The sequence below is a fragment of the Phalacrocorax carbo genome, chromosome 15 (assembly GCF_963921805.1).
Source record: "Phalacrocorax carbo chromosome 15, bPhaCar2.1, whole genome shotgun sequence".
NCBI lineage: Eukaryota > Metazoa > Chordata > Aves > Suliformes > Phalacrocoracidae > Phalacrocorax > Phalacrocorax carbo.
In genome coordinates, this window is record NC_087527.1 from 10058197 (window position 1) to 10081124 (window position 22928).

The 22928-nt window shown below is 53.8% G+C and overlaps 1 protein-coding gene across 1 annotated transcript; it reads left to right on the plus strand.

Moving 5' to 3' along the window:
• The first annotated feature begins 191 nt into the window (after positions 1-191).
• On the plus strand, positions 192-19393 carry HIP1R (huntingtin interacting protein 1 related). The gene is made up of 32 exons (XM_064466198.1): positions 192-366; positions 5537-5600; positions 6031-6173; positions 6519-6575; positions 6838-6918; positions 7039-7115; positions 7387-7448; positions 8579-8719; positions 9197-9254; positions 9354-9429; positions 9648-9785; positions 9876-9934; positions 10005-10077; positions 10457-10640; positions 10715-10803; positions 11106-11222; positions 11673-11774; positions 12024-12218; positions 12474-12621; positions 12932-13018; positions 13329-13436; positions 13818-13954; positions 14749-14859; positions 14983-15041; positions 15355-15385; positions 15514-15576; positions 16043-16143; positions 16766-16871; positions 17686-17809; positions 17966-18027; positions 18197-18385; positions 18474-19393. Exons 1-32 carry the CDS (start codon positions 274-276, stop codon positions 18519-18521), a joined length of 3183 nt encoding a protein of 1060 aa, XP_064322268.1. The 5' UTR covers positions 192-273; the 3' UTR covers positions 18522-19393.
• Positions 19394-22928: the final 3535 nt, after the last annotated feature.

Below are 22928 nucleotides of genomic sequence, written 5' to 3' on the forward strand. Positions count from 1 at the left end.
GGGCGATGGACCGCGGTGGCTCCCACCTGCCCGCGGGTGGGCGTGGGGCGGTGCGAGGCCGGATGCGGCCGCCCGGGGCGCCATTGAGCGCGGGGCGGCGCGGGGCGGCGCGGGGCGGCGCGGGGCGGCGCGGGGCGGCGCGGGGCGGCGCGGGGCGGCGCGGGGCGGCGCGGGGCGGCGCGGGGCGGCGCGGGGCGGCGCGGGGCGGCGCGGGGCGGCGCCGGTCGCTGCCTGCCCGGTGCGCCGTGCGCGGTGGCCGGTACGCGGCCCACCATGAACAGCATCAAGAGCGTCCCGGCGCGGGTGCTGAGCCGCCGCAGCGGGCACAGCCTGGAGGCGGAGCGGGAGCAGTTCGACAAGAACCAGGCAAGGGCGGCGGAAGGGGGTGGCGGTGCCCCGGTACCGGCTCCGGTTTCCCGGTACCGGCTCGCTTCGCGGGGCAGCGACTCGGGGCGCGCCGTGCGCTGCACGCGGGAGCTTCCCGGGGGAGGGGATGGCGGGTCGGTCCCCGCAGGACTCCAGAGACACCACCCCCCCCCCCCGCGGTGGGGCGGCACGGCCACCCTTCGTCCGTCCGTCCGTCCGTCTGTCCGCCCCTCCGTCCCCGCTGCCGGCGCGGCGCACGCTTCCCCGCCTCCCGCCTGCCCCACCGCTTCCTCCCGCCGCGGCCCCGCGTGGGTATCGCCCCGGCCCGCCGCCCCCTGGGCCGGGCACTGGGGCTGGGTCCCCGCCGTGCGCCGCCACCCCGGCGGGCAGCAGAGCCCCGGGCGGGCGGTGTGTGTGTGTCCCGTCCTCCCCCCTCCCCCCCCGCAGCCCGCCCCGCACCCCCGGGCCTTATCGGCAGGTAAACACCGCCGTGAGCAAACAGGGAAAGTTTTGTGGCCCCGGCCGTGCCGGCGGGAGCGCGGCCGAGACCGGGGTGGCCGCAGGCAAGAGCCCGGGGCTGCCCCCCGGTGCCCACCGCTCCGGTATCCCTGCGCCCCCCCCGGGCCCGGCCCCGCCAAAACCGGGGGCTGTTTTGCGCGGGGGATGGGTCACACAGCCCCCGCCGCTCTGGGTCACACGTGGGGTTCCCCCGCGGGGGTCGGGGTGCCTGGCCCTGGAGAGGGCGACAGAAGGAAGCCCAAATGCATTTGGGCCCTGCGGTGTCCAGCTTGGATGGGGGTGTCCGTAGCCCTTCTGCAGCTCCTGCAGGGTGGGCGATGTTTGGGTGCCGACGGGGCTGGCGTATGGCTTATAGGAAATTAATTCTTGCAGCACTGTGGGCAGTGACAGACAGAGGGATGGGCTCACCAGCTGCCCCAGCAAAAATTATAGTGCCCTCCTGGCACACATCCTCTGACCCCTTCTGATTTGTAGGCTGCAAATGCATTACAGATATTTTTCCCCTTTGCCCTGTTGCATTGCTGGTCCTTCCCTGGCCCTGGGCTGGTTTAGCCCCAGAGCGCGCCAGCAAAGGCAGGTGGCGATTTCCATCCTCGTGGGGTCACGGTGCTGCTTGGCCATGCTGGATAGGAAACAGAGCTTGTCGGGTTTGGGGAGCAACATGAGAAAACCAGCCATTCCGGTTCCTTCTGGACGTGTCTCCTTCAATCGTCCCGCTGGGCACCACTGATAAATAATTGTGGCGGGTGTGCTGCCTCGTGAGCCAAAGGGCAGCCAGTGCCGGCTGGGCAGGATTGTGTCCTTCCTCCCTGCCGCCCGTCCTTCCACAGTGTTTTGGGCTTTTTGGTGGGCTTTGTGCCCCACATGGGTGCAACATCGCTCATGGTCTTGGGGGATGCCTTGGGCTCGCAGGTGGTTGCTCTCTGTTAGAGCTAAACCTGGGGCTCGCTGGCTGACAGTCACATCCACCACCCTGAATTGACCTTTTTTCCAGCATCTGCTAAAAAACTGTCCTAAAGGAGCTTTATCCTAATGTGGCTTCCTGGAGCAGTGCTTCGGGTAAGAGCAGAACTGTTCCAATGTCAGTATGTGGGTATTGATCTGCCTTTTACATCTAATTATAGCAGCTGCAGAGATGGCTGCTGGTCACCTTTTTATCATGGGGAAGCTGGTGGCATGGCCCCTCTGCGTGCCTTTGCCAGCCAAGGATTTCACACCGCCCTGGAAAATGATGCTGCCAGAACCGAGCTCCCCATCTCCTTTCCCGCGGCAAAGGCAGGGGCGATGCCTGTGGGTGCGGACAGGGGTTGCTGGCCCTGGTGTTATCCTGGATGCTCACGGGTGATGTGAAGGCCAGCTGCTTTTGCTGAAAATGCTTTTCGAGGTCTTGTGTTGGGTGATGCAGATGTGCCCCTCGGAGTGGCTGCGTGTGGGAGGTGGGAAGCCACTGTCCTGCAGCGGGTGCTCACTCTGCAGCCTGGCAGGAGGTGAAACTTACGCTTTTCTGTGGCTAGTTTTTGCTTTTCTTAAAAAAGGAGGTTAAAAATCCAACAAGCTTGGGAGCTGCCAGGAATACAGCGTATGTGACTGCTGAGTGGTGCTTTTTTGGTGTAATTTGGGAAGGAGAGGCATTAGGAAGGGAACTCTGGAGCAACCGTTTGCAGTTCAGCTGATCTGGCAGCCCTTGCGCTGCCCAAGCGGGGTGGTTTCCAGCTTGATGTCCTGCTGCCAAAAAAATCACTCCCTGCCACAGTGTCGCGCCGGGACCTGGCATCCACCTGCCGGGCGGGGATTGTGGCCCTGTGGGATGCCGGGGTTTAAGGGAGCCGTGGGCGGGGAGGATCATGGGGTAATTAAAAGCAGTCTGGAAAGAAAGAGTGGATGTAAACTGCACTCCTTCATTTGGGTGCTTTGATCCTGGCTTTAGTCACCAGCTTGGTACGTGAGGGCTGTGAGTAAGGCGTTTGGGCTGTGCCCATGTGGGCTCCCACAGCCTGCAGCTAGGCAGGTTTTGGGGTTGGCCCCCCCCCCGCCGGCAGGGCTGGGGCTGGGGCTGCACCTCTCCCCGGCGGTGATGGGGAACCATCCGCAGGTGGCATGAAAATTTTGGCTAGGCTGGTTGCACACCTGCAGTGACAACAGCGACCTGCCCATCTCCAGATATGCCGATGATGTTGCAAGAGGCTGGGTTGAGGGTGAATCTCCCCATTTTGGAGCTGACCTCCATGTCTCAGCTTTGCTGGGCAGCCAGCAGGGTCATCCTGAAGGCACACATGTCCCAGGCTGCAGCATCGCCCCATGCCCATCCCTGGTCCCACCAACCATTTTTGGGGACTTCCTGGCCAGTGTGGGGTTTGGAGCCAGCAAAAGCACACCTGAGCTGGCAGCCCCAAGGGATTGGCATTGGTTTGGTGCCACCATGGTTTATTTGGGACCATGCTGGACATGGCGTCTCTGTCATGGTGCTGCCACAGGTGGGCTGGGGGCTGCCCCTGCATGGGACTGGTCCTCTGTGCTGGACATAAAATGGCTCAGTTGAAACCTCTGCACTGAATCACCAAGGATGAAAACAGCCTCTCCAGAAGCTCCCAGGCTGAATTTTGTCTGGTTGGGCTAGAAATGAGCTTAAGGGCAATAAACGCAATAAAACCACCAGCACCAATGGGAATTACAGCCTGGTTTTGGGACAGGCCGGCTGTGTCCCAGCCTTATCCCCATCCTGCTGGGCAGCGCCAGGCAGCCGAGCTCCCATCCCCAAGGACATGGGATGGTGTTTCCTTTCCTGGGGGTCTGCCCTCATCTCGTGCATCAGCCCCCCTGGCTGCACCTCCTCCCGGCCCCATGGGGCTTGAGGCTGAGCCCAGCTCCTGCCAATGGGTTGGAATGAGTGTGAGAGGTGGGATGAGCGTATCATGCTGCTCCCACACATGGCAGGCAGTGAAAATCCAGGTTTGGGAGATGTCTGCCCTGCTCCCCCCCATGCAAAGCACCTCAATAAGATGTAATAACCCATTTAGCAGCTCTTCACCACAAGATGCATTTCGAATCCCTGCCTTGCAAAGCCATCAGCTTGTCACTTTCTGGTGCATGATAAACCCTGCTTTCTGTCAATAAACCATCACTTTGGTGTTGTACTGGGAGGTGCCAGCAGCCCTGAGGACCTGTGGCACATCTCGCCGGCTGAGCCGTGGTTGAGAGTGCAGCCTCTTCACTGGTCCAGCCTTCTGGGTGGCTGTGGAGGTGCTGAGCGCCTAGGGAGAGGCAGCTGCACTGCAAGTGCCTGCTTCCGGGCACTCCAGGCTCGTTAACCTTTGGGGATAAGAGGATTACAGCAAGTCACCGGCTTAACTCTGCTGCTGCTTTATGGCCCCACACGGCAGGGTAACGCCGGGGCTTCCCCTGGTGCAGGGAAGGCAAAACCAGCATCTATTCCCAACAACTGAGCTCAGCATTTTGGGTCTGGCTCAGTTTTTGGGATGCATTCACAGTGTTTTGCTACTGTTGTGCCTGGCTTGTGGGTGCAGACGTTTTGGGCTCATTGGGGGCAGATTTGGTGCATTGACACCTGCAGCATCGCCCCTTTGGCAGGGAGTCGGGTTCCTCCTGTGTAAGTCAGGAGCACTCAATAACCTGGTGTTGGGTTCCTCCTCCTTCAGGAAAGCGCCTCAGTTCAGAGGCATCCCCTGGACAAGTGGCTATGTTGAAGCAGGTACCTTTCCTGGGAGGAGAGATAAGATTTTTATAAGGGGTTTATGGCTTGTGGGGCTGCAGGGAGTGACTGGGTTTCTCTTCCGGCATGAGCGCTGGTGGCGGGGCCGCTTCCTGCCTTCTCAGCTGGGACCTTTTCCTCCGTCGGTGACTGAGGGCTCACAGACATGGGCACAGACTGAATGTTCATGCGAGGGCCACGCAGCCCAGCTGAGTCTGCAGGGACCTGGGGAGGAGGAGGAAAATCCTTACTGATCACAGCAACTCAGTTTTGCATCCTGTCATCACGCAGGAGACACGACCCCTATCTGGGGTCGTCTTTTGGAATAAACCCATAATTTAAAGTGTGCTCTGATCAAACACATTAAAATATAGATAATCCTCCTCTGATAATCACATGACTCAGGATTTTTGCTCCGTTGAAATGGGCATTGTGGCTGCCACTCCCTCCTTGCTCAGGGGCTGCGTTGTCCCCACATGCTATTTGCACGCAGCAACGCCGTCCCAAAACCCACCACCCACCCCACCTCTGCGGTTCAAAGGCTCCTTGTGATTAGAGAAACAAACCTGGAATTTGGCATCTCACTGTTGTGCCTTAATGCTCCCTGGGCACGGCACTGAGTTCAGGCTGCAAAAATGCCGTTTGTCTCCTGGGACGGAGACAGCAGGGAGCATCAGCAGCTGAGCACTGGTAGTGGCCCAGCTCTGACCGATCACACTGGGGATGCGGGGTTTTAATGGGCTGCTTTGATGATGGGTAAAAAAAGACTATTTTGATGTGTCATGAATGGCTTTAAAGTGACAAATGTGTTATAAAATTCAGGGTATTCCCCAAAACCACCAGATGGCCAGGCCATTCCCAGCTGGCAGTGCGCCCAGCTCGTGGGTTGGGGACTGCGAGGGTCATGCTGCTGCTGATGGCCGCTCTCTCCTCCTCTTGCAGGCCATCAGCATCAGCAAAGCCATAAATACACAAGAAGCACCGGTGAAGGAGAAACATGCCCGCCGTATCCTTTTCCTCGGCTCACCTGGATGGTGTGGAGGAGATCCAGTGCCGAGGCAGGAGGGGGTTTCACCTTGCGGGGCTGGAGCCACTGGAGGTTTGGGAGATGGGAGACCTGGGCAGAGCTTGGTTGGGGGATGGCATCATGTAGGGTCATCCATCCGTGAAAATGCAAAGAAGAGCAGTGCAATAAAATTGCATTTCTTTGATGATGAAATGCAAAGGGCCCCACTGTGCCCTGCACTAGGGGAAGATGCACCAGAAAAAAATAAATGGAGGTTTTATCTGTGGGTGCAGCATCATGCCGGTAATCTCCATGTCTGCGGTACGCTCCGTGCGTGTCCTCTTTTTAATGAAAGTTGAACAGTAATAGTCCCCAGCCCTGCCTGTCCCTGGCTCCTGTGTGTGTCAGGTTGGCCTTGACCACAGGGAAGGGATCATCCTGGGAACGCACCACGAGAAGGGAGCATTCACCTTCTGGTCCTACGCCATCGGGCTGCCCCTACCCAGCAGCGCCATCCTCAGCTGGAAGTTCTGCCACGTCCTGCACAAGGTCCTGCGTGACGGCCACCCCAACGTGAGTGTCCCCTCCAAAATGTCCTTCCCGCGTTGCTGGCAGGGGGAACTTTTTGGCTGTTGACAACATCCCTCTGCGCAGAGGGTCGGTTTCCTTCTTCCCTGCTCCAGCCACCTTTCTGAGGCCGTGGGGCTATGAAGCACTTCGTTATCTCACATCTTTGAAACCTCCCTGTGCAAAGCCCTGGTATCTGGTTGCCACTGAATGGCCTGAACTTCTCCCAAAGCTGGAGCGGTGTTAGGGGCCGGATCCATCCCCTTCCCCAGCTTCAGGGCGGGCAGGCAGGCACTCGCCCAGCTCTGTGCCAGCCCCACCGTGCTGCATCCCTTCTGTTTTTGTCACCAGGTCCTCCAGGACTGCCAGAGGTACCGCAGCAACATCCGAGAGACGGGGGACCTGTGGGTGAGTGGGGCTAAGCAGAGGTTTGTGCCTTCCTGGGGGCTTTGAGGTGCGTGCTGAAAGGTGTCGTGGGCACAGGGGAGGGCAAACCACCACCTGAAATAACCCATCACCTCTGGCTCCACTGGGTGACAGTTACACACACAGTGAAGGGCAAGATGGTGAGAGCTCTAGGGCTGGCATAGATTCACTGGCATGCATGGGCTTTGCCAGGTCTGGTCGCATGGCTCCAAATTCGCCACGCTTCTCTTTGTGTCTCTGGCAGGGCCATTTGCACGACAGGTATGGGCAGCTGGTGAGCATCTACACGCGGCTCCTCCTCACCAAGATCTCCTTCCACATCAAGGTGAGAGACCCTGCTACCTCTGCACCCTGCCCTGTCAGGGTATGGGGCTTCACCGGGGGTTGTATCACATCAGCAAAAATATTAGCAGCAGCTGCTGTTTTCTGTTTTCCTTTTACAAAGCATCCCGAGTTCCCTCCAGGCCTTGAAGTGTCGGATGAAGTGCTGGAAAAGACCGCGGGGACTGATGTGAACAACATGTGAGTGTCAGTTCCGTGCTGCCTGGCTGGCAGCATCCTGCTAATGACATGGCTCCTGTTCAAGGCAGCCATCAGTGTTTTATAAATTGGTTGGATGGTGCCTCATTCCTCCTCCACCCGCAGAGTGGTGAGGATTGTAAATGAAGGGAGCAAAATAACCAAATTCTTGTCAGTCTGATCCCTTGCTGGTGTGGGGACCTGCAGCGAACATGAGCAGCTGGAGCGAGGATGTCTCTGCCATGGAGTGATGGAGTTTTGGTTTTTTTGGCAGCTTCCAGCTGACGGTCGAGCTGTTTGACTACCTGGACTGTGAGCTGAAGCTGTCGGAATCAGGTGAGGAGGCGGCAGGTCCCTCCCACTCGCCCTGGGGCCCCTTGAGCAATAGTTTCACTCTTTGGTTGGAAATGGAGTTCCGGCTGAGGTCGGAGGTTCAGGTCCTCCTTCCTTCTCCTCCGGTGAGATTTCTGAGGTTGTTTCTCAGCCAGATTCCCCTGTTGATGCTCTGTAGAAGCAGTTGTAGGAAAATATTTAAGGAATGTGGTGGTTTTAACCCACCTGAGCAATGCAGAGTGGTGTTTTTGGAGTGGTGCTGCTCTGAAATATGTCTTTATTTCTTTTTGGTACAACCGTGTTAATCATATGCATTACCCAAATCCTTTCTGTACTCTTGAAGCAGAAGATGGGGCTGTACCTCTTTCTAAATACTCATTTTCCCTTGTTGAAATACCTCTGGGGAGGGCTGGAGGCCCCTGTCCATGTTTGCTTCTCTCACCTCCTTCTCCAGGAAGTTTTAGGTGGCTTAAAAATGTAGCAGTTTCTTTCTCTGTGGTGAGTCAAGAACATGGAGCTGCCCTGGAAAACAGGGCACAGTGGGAGAGACTGTGCTCCCGGCTCCCGTCAGCCTCCTGCTTCTCCTCCTGACCCAGTTATACAGAGAATTTATATTCATAAATACTTTAAAGCTGAGTGGGGAAGAAGCCAGAGTAGATACGCTGGCTGGATTTCTGCCAAGGGAAGGGATCCATTTCTGAGCCAGGGCAGGCGAGGCTGCAGTGCCAGGAGGCCCGTCCCCTGCCCTGGGATCCTCTCCCAGCTCCTTCCATGATTAAATATAGCAGAGCAAAACCCCTTGCCTTCCTCAGCTGCATCATGCAGCGGCAGCTCCTGAGGGCAGCCGACCCGCCTTTGCTTTATCCCAGCATTAAATCCCTCCTTTTTGGGGTTGGGATATCCGGGGCAGAGCCGAGCACCTCTTCCTCTGCCACCACGGTCCCTATGGGTGTTTTTCTTGCACGGAGGAGAGTTGTTCCCAGCTCAGTGGGATAGGACAGGCAGCAACCCTGGCATTTACGCTGTGTGCTGGCAAAGCCACGTCCATCGTGGTTAATGATCAAGCAGAGTCGCCCAGAATGGGACGGCTCTGTAAACATGGCACTGGCGCCTCACTGTACTCAACCTTTCAGTTTTCAGGCAGCTCAACACCTCGATGGCAATCTCGCAGATGTCGGCGGTGCAGTGCCGCCTGGCCCCCCTCATCCAGGTCATCCAGGACTGCAGCCACCTCTACCACTACTCCGTCAAGTTAATGTTCAAGCTGCACTCCTGTGAGTCCCCAGGGATGTGCCCTGCGCTGTTCTTTTCCTGGGTCCCGCTTCTGGCTGGGTTCTCGGGGATCAGGCTGTGTGGATGGTGGTATCCGTTGCCATGACCCCCATATCCTAGCCGGGCTCTGAGGACCCGCTCCATCCCACATAGACATCCCAGATGAAAGAATTAGAAGGACTTGTCCTTGATGAATTCAAACCGATGTGCCTTGGCCCACCAGCCCCTGATGGGATTGCTGGGCAGTGCGGTGCGAGGGGCCTCACAGAGGTATTTCAGGGTTCCCACACCTGCCTCGCCCTGCGCAGCATCCCTGGTCCCTGTGCCAGAGATGGGATCACCCCACTCCTGTCCTGACCCCTCACACTCTGCTCCCACCTGGCCTTTAACAGCTGGCTTTTGCAGCCAGATAGATCCGGGCATGTGTGAATAAATTTGCAGCCCTGGATCAGTCACGGCTGTCCCCCGCATCACCGTAGGTCTACCGGCTGACACGCTGCAGGGACACCGAGACCGTTTCCACGAGCAGTTTCGCAGGTAAGCTGGGGCTGAGGTGGGGCAGTGGGGTCCTCTCCCTTCCTGCCAAGCCCCCTTCCTGCCTCCCCTGCGAGCGGTTTTTCTTTCCCCCCTCTCCAGCCTCAAAAACTTCTTTAAGAAAGCATCCGACATGCTGTATTTCAAGCGGCTCATCCAGATCCCTCGGCTGCCAGAGGTACGTCAGGATTTCGGTGTGGTGCTCATGTGTGATGCTTTGGAGAGCATGTGGGTTCGGGGTGCACGGGGGTGTCCCCACAGATGTGGGGACACTGCAGAGGGACCTACCGGCAAATCTCAGCAGCACAGGGATGGATGCCCTGCTTCCCTGAGCAGTCTGTCTGCAGTGGTTCCTGAAACCCCAGGCAATGCCACTACAACTTCTTGTCCCTGCAGAGCCCCCCAAACTTCTTGCGGGCATCTGCGCTTGCCGAGCATGTGAAGCCAGTGGTTGTAATCCCCGAGGAAGCGCCTGAGGACGAGGAGCCAGAGAACCTCATTGAGATCAGCACAGCTTCCACAATGGAGCCACAGGTGGGGTCATGGAAATGGGATGGGGACCCTGGGACAGGGGAAACAGGCCCCTGCAGCCTGGCTCAGCTCAGCACCCTCTGTGTTCCCCAGATCACCTCAGATATATTTGAGCAAACCTTTGGGCCACCCAATGGCATTCGGGATGACAGGTACGAGGGTCCACGGTGACGGAAGCGGGGTGGCCGTTGCCATGTGGGACCAACATGCCTCTCTCTGCAGGGATGCGCAGATCGAGAGCCTGAAGAAGGAGGTGGACATGCTCCATGCGGAGATGGAGAAGATTAAACTGGAGGTAAAGCCTGGCCAGGGAGCAGCCAGTGAGGGAGAGTAGGGCGGTTTTGGTTGTTGTAGCATGGAGACCCCAACGGGATGCCGCAGGAACCAGGGTCCTTGCACCCAGCACCATGTTTCAGGGCCTCTCCCAGTGCCAGGACCTGACTCCTGATGGATGTGGGGAGGGGAAACCTGAGACCTGACCCTTGCTGTCCCAGACATGCTGCTTGCAGTGGGGGCAGAGCAGCTGCAGGGGCCAGGGGGAGAGCTTTCCTGTGCATCGCATGGCAGCTTTACCTAAATCACAGCCAGGCACCTGGGTAGGGATGTTGGAGAGGGAAGAGTCATTGCTGGCATCGGTGCAGGGCAGTGCCCGAGTGCCTGATGGTGTCCCGCAGGCACAGCGGTACATCACGCAGCTCAAGGCGCAGGTGAACAGCCTGGAAGGCGAAGTGGAGGAGCAGCGCAAGCAGAAGCAGAAGGCGCTGGTGGACAATGAGCAGCTGCGGGATGAGCTGGAGAGGCTGCAGAAGGTGAAGCAGGACAGCGACAGGTCTCAGCGTCTCTATGCCGAAGCGGAAAGTAGGTGCCCTACAGTGCCCGTCAGCCGCAGGACACCTGCACCACAGTTGCTGATGCTTTCTCACCCTGTCTAGAGAGAGCCAACGCCACTGAGATCCGCTACACAAAGCTGAAGGAGAAGCACAGTGAGCTCATCAACACCCACGCTGAGCTCCTGAGGAAGGTAACACTGCTGCCTGCGCCAGGCAGGGACTGACTGCTGCCCTCGTTCCTCTGCCACCGCCCATGTGGCTCGTGCGTGCCCAGTGCCCCCCCCATATTGGTCCCATCATCCTGTGCCCAGGGACCTCTGAGCACTGGGTGGGGGGCACCCCTTGGATTCATGTCCGCCAATGGTCAGTGCTTTGGATGCCTTGAAAAAGGCTTCAAGCTCCTTCCCAGCCAAAATTTGGGCAGAAAGAGCACAGTGGTGGTGAGGGTCCCCCCTCCAAAGAAATGCCCAGTAATCCCTGTGTCCCCATGCAGAACGCCGACACTGCCAAGCAGCTGACGGTCACGCAGCAGAGCCAGGAGGAGGTGGCACGCGTCAAGGAGCAGCTGGCGTTTCAGGTGGAGCAGGTCAAGCGGGAGGCTGAGATGAAGGTGAGCCAGTGCAGCCCCAAGTCCAGCCCCGCCGGCCCAGCACCGAGCCCTTCCCAGTCTGGGAAACATGGTGGCTCTGCACAATTTGGGTGCAAGGGGTAGCAGGGGTGGTTGTTGTGTTGGTCCCTGATCCGGGAAAGAGTTGCCCTGGCTCCTCAGGACAGTGTTATTTAATGTGTGCTTCATCCCTCTTGCCCAAATCTGCCATTTTTTTCCCCAAGAAAATGCCACAATGTAAATTGATGGGTTTGGGTGCTTTAATTCTCTGGGGCCCAAGCTGGAGGCTGCTCCTGAATTTCCTGCCTTGGGGAAACAACCCCCGCAAAGACCCTGAAAACCCTTCCCACAAAACGGGGCCTTGTTCCCACTGTCCTGGCCATGTGCTGGTGCCGAGTGGGGCCAGAGCACGTTTGCAGTGGCTGAGCCCCTCGCACGGGCATGCGGTTGCAGCTGGAGGACCAGAGCATGCAGATGGAGCAGCTACGGCAGGAGCTGGATGCCCGGCGGGACGAGCTAGACCAGGCACAGCAGTCACTCAGCCACGCCAAGCAGGTACGAGGCCGGGGGCACAGGATGCACCCAAATCCCCATCACAAATCCCTGTCATACAGGATGGCGTGTCTGCCACCACTGCCATGCCAGCAGAACAAACAGCAGCCCAGGGAGCCGTCATGGGGCTGAATGCGGGTCCACCCCATCGGTCTCAAGAGCTGGGCTTGTTCTCAGTTCCCCTCTGCGTAACTGTTGGGCTTGTGACATGGTGACGTGTGAGTGACAGGGGTCTCCTGGCTCCACTGGCAGGCAGGTGTGGAGCTCAGTGCCCAGGTGGAGGCCCTGCACGCCGAGAAGGAGGTGCTGAGGCGGTCGGTGAGCGAGAAGGAGTGTGAGCTGCTCTCCACGCGTGGCCTCATCGAGGAGAAGGAGCTGCAGCTGAGCCAGGAGGCAGAGAAGGCCACAAGGGAGATCCATGAGCTACAGGGCAGGCTCCAGGAGAAGGTACAGTGCTGTGTGGAGAGCCCACTGGCCCTCTACTCACTGAGACGAGACATGTTTGGGGGGTGCTGAGCAGCTGAGGGGCTCAGCTGAGGCATTGCCAACGTAGCTGGTAGGATATGACTTGCACCAGCAATAGTAGGATGCTTGGGTCTTATCCTGCAAAGGGGCTCTCAAGGGACTTGCTGGTGATGGGGCCATGGCAATAGGGGTCCTGTGTCCCAGTTGTGCCACCTGCCTGTTCCTCCCACCCCACAGAGCAACCAGGAGCAGAAATTGCAGCAGAAGCTGCTGGATGAGCAGTTCGGCATCCTACAGGAGACAGTGCGGGAGGCAGAGGGCATCCTCCGTGACGCGATGTCCAAGCTGGATGACCCACTACATGTGCGCTGCACCAGCTCCCCAGGTACGTCCCATTCAGCCGCAAGGGCTGCAACCCGCAGTCCCTTCTCCCTCTGAGATGGATAATGTTGCATCTCAGCTATCCTGCGGGCGAACATCACACCCAAGGAGGCTAGGGTCAGACTTTAAAGGAGTGAATTTTTAGCTCTCATCTCAGCACTATTTTGCTCAGATTTTAGTGCTGTTCCCTGGCCAGGGCCACAAGGTGCTGAGCTGTCTTGGCTTCCACTCAGCAGTGCCTTGTGGAGCCAGCACTCGCACTCATTCAGACATTCAGCAGCCTGACCATGCTAATGAAGCTGAATTTGTTGCAGATTACCTGCTCAGCCGGGCACAGGCAGCGCTGGAGTCCACGGACGCCCTGGAGAACGGGCACGCGCAGTACGTGGCCTCCATGGCAGGTACCTGGGGCTGGGGACCGGCGGCATTGCTTGCATCTTGCTTTTATTTTTATACATCCAGCAGCCCCCAGCTGCTTCGGGGCCATCAGCAAGCGTGCAATGCCCTGGTGATGGAGGGACACGGTGGGTGGAGTTGGTGGGTTCCCATGAGCTCATACAAGGAGCAACCTGCAAACTTGAGGGGTTAATCCTGACCTCTCCAAGCTCTCATACCGATCCTTGGGTGCCTTCAAGGGCAGGTCGCAGCCCCCAGGACGTGGCAAGTGGTGCCCTGGGCTGGCAGTACCTGACCACATTCTCTCACCGGCAGATGCTGCAGGGCTGGTGGGGGCTCTGGCCCTCTTCGCTCACCTGGTGGCCGACACCATCGTGAATGGCAGTGCCACGTCCCACCTGGCTCCCACCGACCATGCTGACCGTGAGTGTTGTGTGTGGATGCAGTGGGTGTTGGCGGTGTTTTTTGCTTGTGGGGCTTGTTTTTGGGGTGGCCGTGCCAAGGCTCCCCTCCACCAGGGGCTGGATATGGGGCAGATCTTCCCCAGGGACAGCATGATCCCCCCCAGCTCCCTGTGCTGCCCTTCCTGACATTCCCTTCCTTCCAATGCCCCTTCCTGAGCCAGGAATGTCGCTTTGCTCCTGGAAACTGATTTATGCTCTTCTGCAAGAAATTTGCTGGATGTTTCCGATGCTCAGCATCATCTTTGTGGCCAAGGGGAGGAGGAAAAGGAGGGTGGCAGGGCTGGGATGGGGGACGCCTGTGCCCTGGATGGGGCCTGGCACCAACCCATCCTCTCCCCAGGGCTGACAGAGACATGCCGGGACTGCGGGCAGCGGAGCTTGGACTACCTGGGCGAGCTGAAGGACAAGCAGACGCTGGGGTGCGCCGAGCTGGGGGATGTGAAGCAGGCGCTGCGGGGGGTCTTGCAGCTGGCTCAGGTAGGAGATGGAGCCCAGCGCACCCACCAACACAGTGGGGCTGGCGGGGTGGGTTATTTCCGGACACTGTTATTTCCTAAAGGAAAAATCAAAGCAGGCAGTTAATGCAGAAGGATATTACCTCCATTTGTCAAGGTGGGATGTTTACTCACAGCCTTCTGGCTGCATCTTGATGGACAGCTGTTTTGTTTTTTTTTTTAAAAAAAACCAAACAAAACCCATTATCAAACCATGGCTTTCCCCTTTGTCCAGAGCTGAAATGGGAGATGCTGGGTTGGAGTGAGCACTTTGGGGTGGCTTGTTGCCCATACCCACAGATTCTGGTACTTTCCTTGAACCACCTCAGCTTCTGAGTGCCGAGACCCTTTCTGATCATGCACGGAGACACTCACCCTCAGCTCAGCTGAAGTTTTTCAGTCCAGTAACCCCTGCAGAATAAAACTTCCCAACTTTCAGATATGACTTCTTGGGAAGCCCCCATTAGTCTTTTCCATTAAACCACTGTTAATTCAAAGGCTGTCAGCTCTCCAGAGCCCTCTGGAACCCTGCCCTGCTGAAACTGCTCCTGTGATCAAGTTTTGTTACCTTGATTTGGGGCATTTCTTGCCTCTGCCATGTTTGCTGCAAGTTGGCACATGTGCCTCCATCCTCATGGTCTGCAGAATGCTGCTCCTGCCGCTTTATTTAGGGGGAAAAAAGGGAGTCAGATACCTTGGTTTGGTGTTATTCTTTACAAATAACCCCTTCTCTCCCTTTGCCTAATACCTCCTGGTGGCTGCTGGCTCCTCTGGCAGGAGCTGAGGCCTAAGAGCTTAGACATCAAGCAGGAGGAGCTGGGCGACATGGTTGAGAAGGAGATGGCCTCCACCTCAGAGGCAATTGAGGATGCTGTCAGGCGGATAGAGGTGAGACAAAGTTGGAGGATGGGCCATTTTGGTGCCTTGGGGCAGCAGTGTCCATTCTTCCTCCATCCTGCTTGCTGTCACAGCAATGTGGTGTACAACCTTTCCTCTTGTGCTTCCCAACAGGAGATGATGAGCCAGGCCAGAAACAAGAGCTCTGGTGTTAAGCTTGAAGTGAACGAGCGGTGAGTTTTGATGGGTGGCATGTGACAGCCGTGGGCAGGTGTCTGTCCCATGCCCATACCCTGCTGGGCTGTACTTTAGTCCAAAGCTGCTTGTGCAACCCGGTGCTGCATCGTCCTGATGCTAAGCTCAGAATTCTCTTTAGGAGGGCAGACCTTCATGTTGCATGTCTAAGCCAATTGTTTGCAGCTGCTTAGAAGTAACCTGCAGGCTGGCTGGTCTCCAAAAAAGACCTGTTTTCAACTGAGGCCAAAGCCTGCTTCCCTGGATGCAGCGTCAGAAGATGCTGAGCACTTTTCTGTTGTTTCCCTACAGGATCCTGAACTCCTGCACAGACCTAATGAAGGTCAGTACTGCAGAAACCTAGCTGGGACACCAAGACTGTGCAGAACTGTAACTTCCCGCCATCAGCAGCATCAATCCTTCTCTATAAAATCCCCATCAAACACCAACACCTGTTTTCCTTTGTTCCAGGCTATTAGACTTCTTGTAATGACATCTACAAACCTACAGAAGGAGATAGTAGAAAGTGGCCGGGTAAGTCCTTCCCTACACATGTGTCTCTGCACTGACACGAACTATGGGAGCATTTCCTACAATTTGCAGAAACACTGGTTGGATGTTGTGCTTTCCCATGTTAACGGTACTCTGGCAGTCTCGCTGGAAACAGGCTGCTCAGCCGTGTGCTCTCTGCAGACATCACTGTCACCTTTGCAAAGCCCTCTTCATCTAAAGAGGACAGGCCAAACTTGTGCATGTTAAACCCAGGCCAAATGTGCAGACTTGGGGCTCCAAAGTTAGTTTTCTCAATCTGTGTTTAAGCAGGCCAGTCAGAGCAGCCTGAAGGGCACAGAAATGCTGCAAATCCCTTGATTTATGGCTTTATATATGAATTTATGTATTGTTATATTTCGTATTAATATTTTGTATGGATTTATGGATTTATATATTGTTGTATATTAGAAACAAGGTAATGCAAGCTATAATATTCTCATAACAACAGGGGGCAGCAACAACTCGGGAGTTTTATGCCAAGAACTCACGCTGGACTGAAGGGCTGATCTCTGCCTCCAAAGCGGTGGGCTGGGGAGCCACGCAGCTCGTGTAGGTACCCCCCGGGACCACTCCCACAGCCGCTGCGGGAGGCTTGTCTCCGGGCACGGCTCTGTGCTGTGCCCAGGACTGGCCCACACTTCTCCATCACCAGATAACCCAAACTGTCCTGCTGCTGAGTATGCATGGAGCATTACTGCTAATTCCTTATCGAGCATCATAGCCTGGGTCAGACCACATGGTCACCGAAACAGGGACTGCCACAGCCTCCCTGTTTGAAAACGTGCAAGTTGCTGCGATCAACTGCGATCAACCCTCTGTCCTGGTTGCTGCTCAGATGGTTGTGGATGGGGTGCCTGGGATCAGGGCAGGGTATCCCCATCTCAGTGCAGGAAATGCAGGGACCTTTTTGGACAAAGCTTTAAAAGTCTTATCCACTTCATTGTGGAAATACAGTCCTACCTCCACTGATGTTTTACACCCATCCAAAACTTCTGGATCTGGGCTTTGAGTAATTGCTTGTAAATGAGCTTTAAATAATTACAGGCAAAACTGCTGGTTCAAGGTCTGATGCTGATTTCTAAGGGTATAGCAGGAGGAAAATAACCTGTGCTTTCTTCATAGTGCACGGCAAATATCTCTAATATGATCTCCCTTCTGACCTGTAATTCAGGGAGTCAGCAGACAGAGTTGTCCTGCATATGGGCAAATACGAAGAACTGATCGTTTGCTCCCACGAAATCGCTGCCAGCACGGCCCAGCTGGTCGCTGCCTCCAAGGTGAGTCTCCCAGCAGGACTGTCTGCACATGGCTCACCAAGTTTTAACTCATGTTGTTCCCATGGTGTTGTCCCATGGATGCTTTCAGGCAGCAGTGTGTGGCCATCCTCTCTGTCAGTCCTGCAGCCTCCTCCAGGAGCAGGGAGGAAGGGAAGCTATTTTCAAGTCAGTCTGTGATTTTAATCCATGTGTCTTCACCTGCATTAATATTCCCACACCTAGCAGGGCTTGCCTCAGAAATGAAGATGTGTAAAACCTCCCATCTTCCTCCTGTCAAGCTGATTATGTAAATAAAGTGTTAATAACTACCACAAAACCCCAAATAAGCAACTGCAGGAGCCAGCATTGAGAATGATGGATTTTTCATCCTTGCCACCTTTCCTGTTGGTGTGGGTGAAAGTGAGGTGTAGAGGTTTCAATGAGCAAATGGGGATGCAGGTTGGGGGGAGGAGGACCCATACTGCTTTTTACAGCAGATGATTTTAAAATCAAGATCATGGTTGAAAAAAAAAAAAAGATAGCTCTGTGTTCACTGATGCTGCTTATCTATATGTGCTTGGCTGAGGTGGGAGTAGAGCTGCTTTGGTGTCCTAGGGCTGGAGGGCCTTGCAGGGGTCACCTTGTCTGGCCATGGTAGCATCATCAGGAATCAATGTGTCCGTCTGTCCGTCCTTTTCACCCCTGGGTTTTCATGCCTAAGGACTGTTCTGACCTGGTGTGATCAGTGTCTCTGCTCTTATGGCTGCCTTGGGGGCTCCCTGGAGCTGTTGGGAGCCAGTGTGGAGACCCACAGCCATCCCTACATTCTTTGCAGGTGAAAGCCGAGAAGAGCAGCAGGAACCTAGCCCAGCTCCAGGAGTGCTCACGCAATGTCAACGAGATGGCGGCCAATGTGGTGGCTTCCACCAAGTTGGGGCAAGAGCAGATTGAGGAGAAAGGTGAGATTTTTATGAAGAAAGGGGAGAAAAAAACCCCACCCCAAATCCCTTTCTGGCCTAATGAACACCCCAAGGTGCCCTGCTGGCTCCACTTTGGCACATGAGGGCCCTCTGCAAGGGGTGCGCTCAGTGATGACCCCCGTCTTTTCCCCACAGACACCATGGACTTTTCGGGCATGTCCCTAATCAAGCTGAAGAAGGAAGAGATGGAAACACAGGTATGGCCACAAGGGTGGATTTGGTGCTGCCACCCTTGGGCCAGGATGAGGTCCTGATCCAGACCTGTGCAAGGGGGTGTCCCTTCTGCCTCCCCAGTGCAACACCTGGGGATGGTGGAGGGGAGGGAATTGCAACCCTGGGGTGCACAGGATGGCTGTTTGGGTGCAGGTGAAGGTGCTGGAGCTGGAGAAGCGTCTGGAGGGTGAGCGGGTGCGCCTGGGCGAGCTGAGGAAGCAGCACTACGCCCTGGCTGGGACCTACGACACCATGGAGGATGGGGAGGCGAAGCCGGCACCAGCGCCCAGGCGAGGCATCCTCAAGAAGCCACCCCTGGCCCAGAAGCCTGGACAGGGGGAGGTAGGTTCCCTGGCAGTAAGTATGCATGGAGGGCATGCACTCACAGCACAAGAGACTGATGGTTTGCTTTATCCCCCTCTTGTTTCAGCCTGAGCGAGACGCTGGCCCCTACCTGCCTCACAGGGCGAACTTCTAGCAGGGGCTGTCTGTTTTCAACAAATCATGTTGCCTTCGCGCTGCCGTGCCTTTGTGCGCGGGGGTCTCCTCACCACCCGGCCTGGAAAACTGGATGTTTTTTTAAAAAAATTATTTTCCACCCACCCCCCCAGTGTTGATTCCTGTAGCTCCGTAAGAGCAGGGGGGCTGCTGCCAGCGCCCCAGGCAGCGTGGGATGCCCTCCTCCTCCTCCTCCTCTCCTGCCAACTGGCTCTCCTGGTTTAATTTAATTTGGGGTTTGTTTGGGTTGGTGTTTTGTTTTTGGTTGGGTGTTTTGTTTTGTTTTTTAAACTTTATCAGCACTAGACATTTTCAGTAAATGTAGCGCTCTACTGTACTGCTCAGACCCTTTCAAAGAACTGTGAACTGTTTTTTAACTGTTTTAGGAAACTGTTGGGCTTTTCCTGCTACCATTTTTGTTAAATACCCCTTTTTCAGCCTGAGGAATAATTTGACTTTGTTTTGGTATGGGATCAGCCCTCAGCAGAGAGGGAGATGTTAGCCTTAACTGGCACAGGGAGCAGGGCTTTTGTAAGGGCAAAAGCAGTTACTAGCACACACTGGCAATAAGGATACAAACTTTTTTTTTCCTTTTCTATTTTTTATTACTACAGCAACTTCAGAGGATCAGTTGCATTGTTTTATATTTAAGATGTTTAGCAGAATTAAATCTAACTGTGGCCTATGGGAGCCAGGGGACAGAGAAGTCTGCAGCAATAAGGAATTACTGATGTGGAGAGATGGGGGGGGAGTGGGGGGGGGGGCGGGGGGCAGAAGAAAAAAGTATGGCAGCTGTATCTTCCCTTGGAGCTATTACCACCATGTAGATTATTAAAGAAGCAATATTTAAAATACATGTTGCAGTGCCTGGTCAGCTTGTTGGGGCGGGGGTGGGGGGAGGCAGCCCATCCCAGTGCCAGGGCCATGGCACAGGGCTCTGTTGGTTGAAACAAGCCACCCCTAAATTGTGGGGCAGTGAAGGGCAGTAAAGCACCTTGAAGTAATTAGCTAAAGCACTGGGGCAGGTTGCGGTATGTGGGGGACACCCCCGTGTGTAATATGGCCCTGTGCCCACCAAGGAGGGGGCAGCAGTGTGTATATATGTGGTATGTTTTATCTTTTTTATGTATACACACACAGAGCTATGGGGGGTGTGTATATATACACACAGAGATTGGTACATGTACATAGACCTGTGTGTCTATAGATACACATACACATCGACATACAATATGTGTCCTGCTGTATAGCCATACAGCTCTAGCTATGTATCAAACTATATACTGTGTGTATCATACTTTTTTCCTTTCTGTATGCACATAGGTATGTGTATTTGTATAGCCACAATTATCTAGCTCTATACATGTATAGCTATATCTACACATGGCTAGACGGTCATGGCGATAGTATCTAGGTATACATGTGCATAAACATATAGATACACATATATAGCTACACATATAGAAACATGACTCATCTGTGGCTCTGTGTATGCCTATATATGTATTTTTTTATATATGCATGTTTGCATATTTTTATATATCGGTAGATGCACACACATTTATGCACATACGAGTGTGCAGGTCTGTAGTTATGCAGTTGTCTCCATTGATACGGCTGTAGCACTAATGCAAGTCCCAGCCCCTGCCCAGCGTGCGCAGCTCCCCAGGGCAGAGCAGCGCATTAATTTCTGCTGCGTATGATCACCTCATGGCTCTCCCTGGCAACCAGGTGACTGGCAGCCTTACTGAACATAAGTAGCTTAAATAAAAAGTAATCCAGCCGCCGCAGTGTGGGTGCAAGGCTAGTCCTGGCTTCCAGCCAGGGCAGCCAGTACCTACAGCCTTGCAGCTGCTCATCAGGACACACGGCTGCAGGAAACATGGATTTTTTTTTTATTCTGGTTTCCCGGGAAGTATCTGCAGGGCTGAGTGTCACTGCACCTCTTGGTGCAACTTGGATGCATCAATGGAACAGGAAGCCTGAAGCATTCAGAGCTCAGTGAAGATGCCTGCAACAGGGCAAACTCAGCTCCCTGGTATTTAAGAGGAGATTCGTGAGGGTCCCTTTGAAAAAAAGCCTATAATCAACATTTTCATCCAATTCCTTGTGACCCCCTCCTCCCTGCTCAAAATCAAAATTCATACAAGCCACAGTAAAAAACCATAGCTCTCAGTTTCTATGCTTAACAACAGACTATAAAGCAGTTAACTAGAATTGTAAGTTGCTGTAGCTCAAGACAACATATTTATAAGGTATTTTTATTATTTATTTTCGTTCCATAGCAGTCTCATGATGCCTTAAAATTTCCAAGGTTACGTATCACAAAACAGACCCTACAGTTTTATGAGCAACTACTATGGGCAGCGTAGCAAGCAACAATTCTCATTTCCCAACTAATTGTATGTATAAAGCATGTTCCACATTAAAAAGGCTTTGGTGTTAATAGTGGTGTTACTGGGTAAGGCAAGCACCTGGTCTAATCCTGCAAGTTAGGTCAAGATCTTCTCCAACTCAAAGATTTACCTCATTCTCAGCCTTTCCACTGAGCTACAGAGAACGTCTTATCTACAGCAGGGCTGGAGGAGAGCTGGAAGAGGGTTACCCAGCTGTGTCCCTCGGCTGCTGCCACACTGAGTGACAACATCGAGCGAGATACAGCAGCAACCACAGCCAGCTCTGTACTTCTGAGTTTCGTTTCTTTCAGAAACCTTTTCTCTTAGTACAGGAAGTACTTTCTGCAATACCTCGCTGTCTATTTATAGGCGGTGATAAAGATATATTTGCTGGGAGACTGATGTCATCTTAACCACTGACAACATTACATTTCATAATGGAAATACTGATTGAGACTGCTAAATTTTACATCCCACTTCCGTAAATCTAGTCACAGCTATATTTGAAGTTTAAAGAATTCAAAAAATAAAGTAAAACATGGCTTTAAGAACAATGCTACAGGTAAATGTAACTTTTTCAATACCACTCCTGGTTCACTATCATTTACTTAAATCGATACTTACAGAGGCTCCAGGTACAACAGCCAGCATGTACAAGCTCTCAAACATTATCAGCAAAAATGAAAACAAGCTCCAAAGGCCACTTAATGTGTAGCCTATGTGCTACAGTAATTTTTATACCAAAATTAAGCTTACTGTCCAGGCTGATTTTCTTAACTCCTGTGCTTTTTGGAAAGTATTTGCTATTTGTAGCAGACAAAAAAAAAAAAAAAAAATCACCATTGCAAACTGTATATGCAAAGGTTTATTTTGAGACTCCATCAAGTCATCCTGCTGTACAGGATCCAATTTGCTAATGACTTTTAAATACCATTATTGTATCTGTGGAGAGAGGAAGATGTTTAACTTCATGTGCTACTGAGAACAAATTTTACTTGGTACCTGTAACAAAAGCAATGGAAAATAACCAAGCGAAAGTTGTGAAATATTACATTCTGCTCCCTTCCGCTGAGGTTAGTACAGTACAATTTATTTGTCTTGAAGTAGCTTTCAAACAGCCTGTTATCAAAGCCCTCCTTTCCCCGCTGTTGGGCTCCCGCAGCAGCCAAATCTCCAGTTACCACAAATTAGTTTGAACACAAGCACACAAAGCAGCTGAAGTTCAGTAACAGCATTGCTATAGAGAGCAAAGTTTACAAAACACAAACATCTCTCAGATCATTGGGGAAAAAAAGTCCATTGACATCAAGCACACAAATAGAAAACACTGCCTTTACATGCTCTAGGAAGTCAGGTAAAAAAAGCTTTTGTAAAAGTATGTTTTTAAGAGCCCTTAATTAACGCCATGAACAGCAGCCACCCATTTTTATTTTATTTCCCTTCTGCATCTAACCTGCCTGTAGCGGTGAGTAAGAAATGAGTTACGTGCACCTGGCCAATACTACTAGTGACAGTATCTCCTGAATAGCCTAATCATAAAAATGACTGGGGAAATAGAGAAATATCAGCTAATACAATCATTTAACAAATGCCCCATAGGTATGCAAATTTATATCAAAACAGAAAAACACAAAGAGGTATGTATTCTCCTTAGAAACCATCTATCATGTCTGGTAGTGTGAGACAACTAATACACACACCACCCTAAAGGACATCATTACATCTCCACAATCAGCATTTACTCCTTAACCAGGCAGTCTCCTTCCAGTGCAGCCACTTTGTCACCTCCCATCCTCTACAGTCTTGACTACGTTCAAGACTAATGGATCTCTCAGAAACTAGTCCATCCTGAGCTGTGGTTGCTAGAATAATGTGCAACTTTAAGGGCTCGTAGCAAGGTATGGAATTAGCTTAGGTGGTGAGAGGAAACAGTTTTAGCTTTGAAGGAAAAAATAATTCCTATTAATCACCTACAAGAGCGCAGAAAAAGC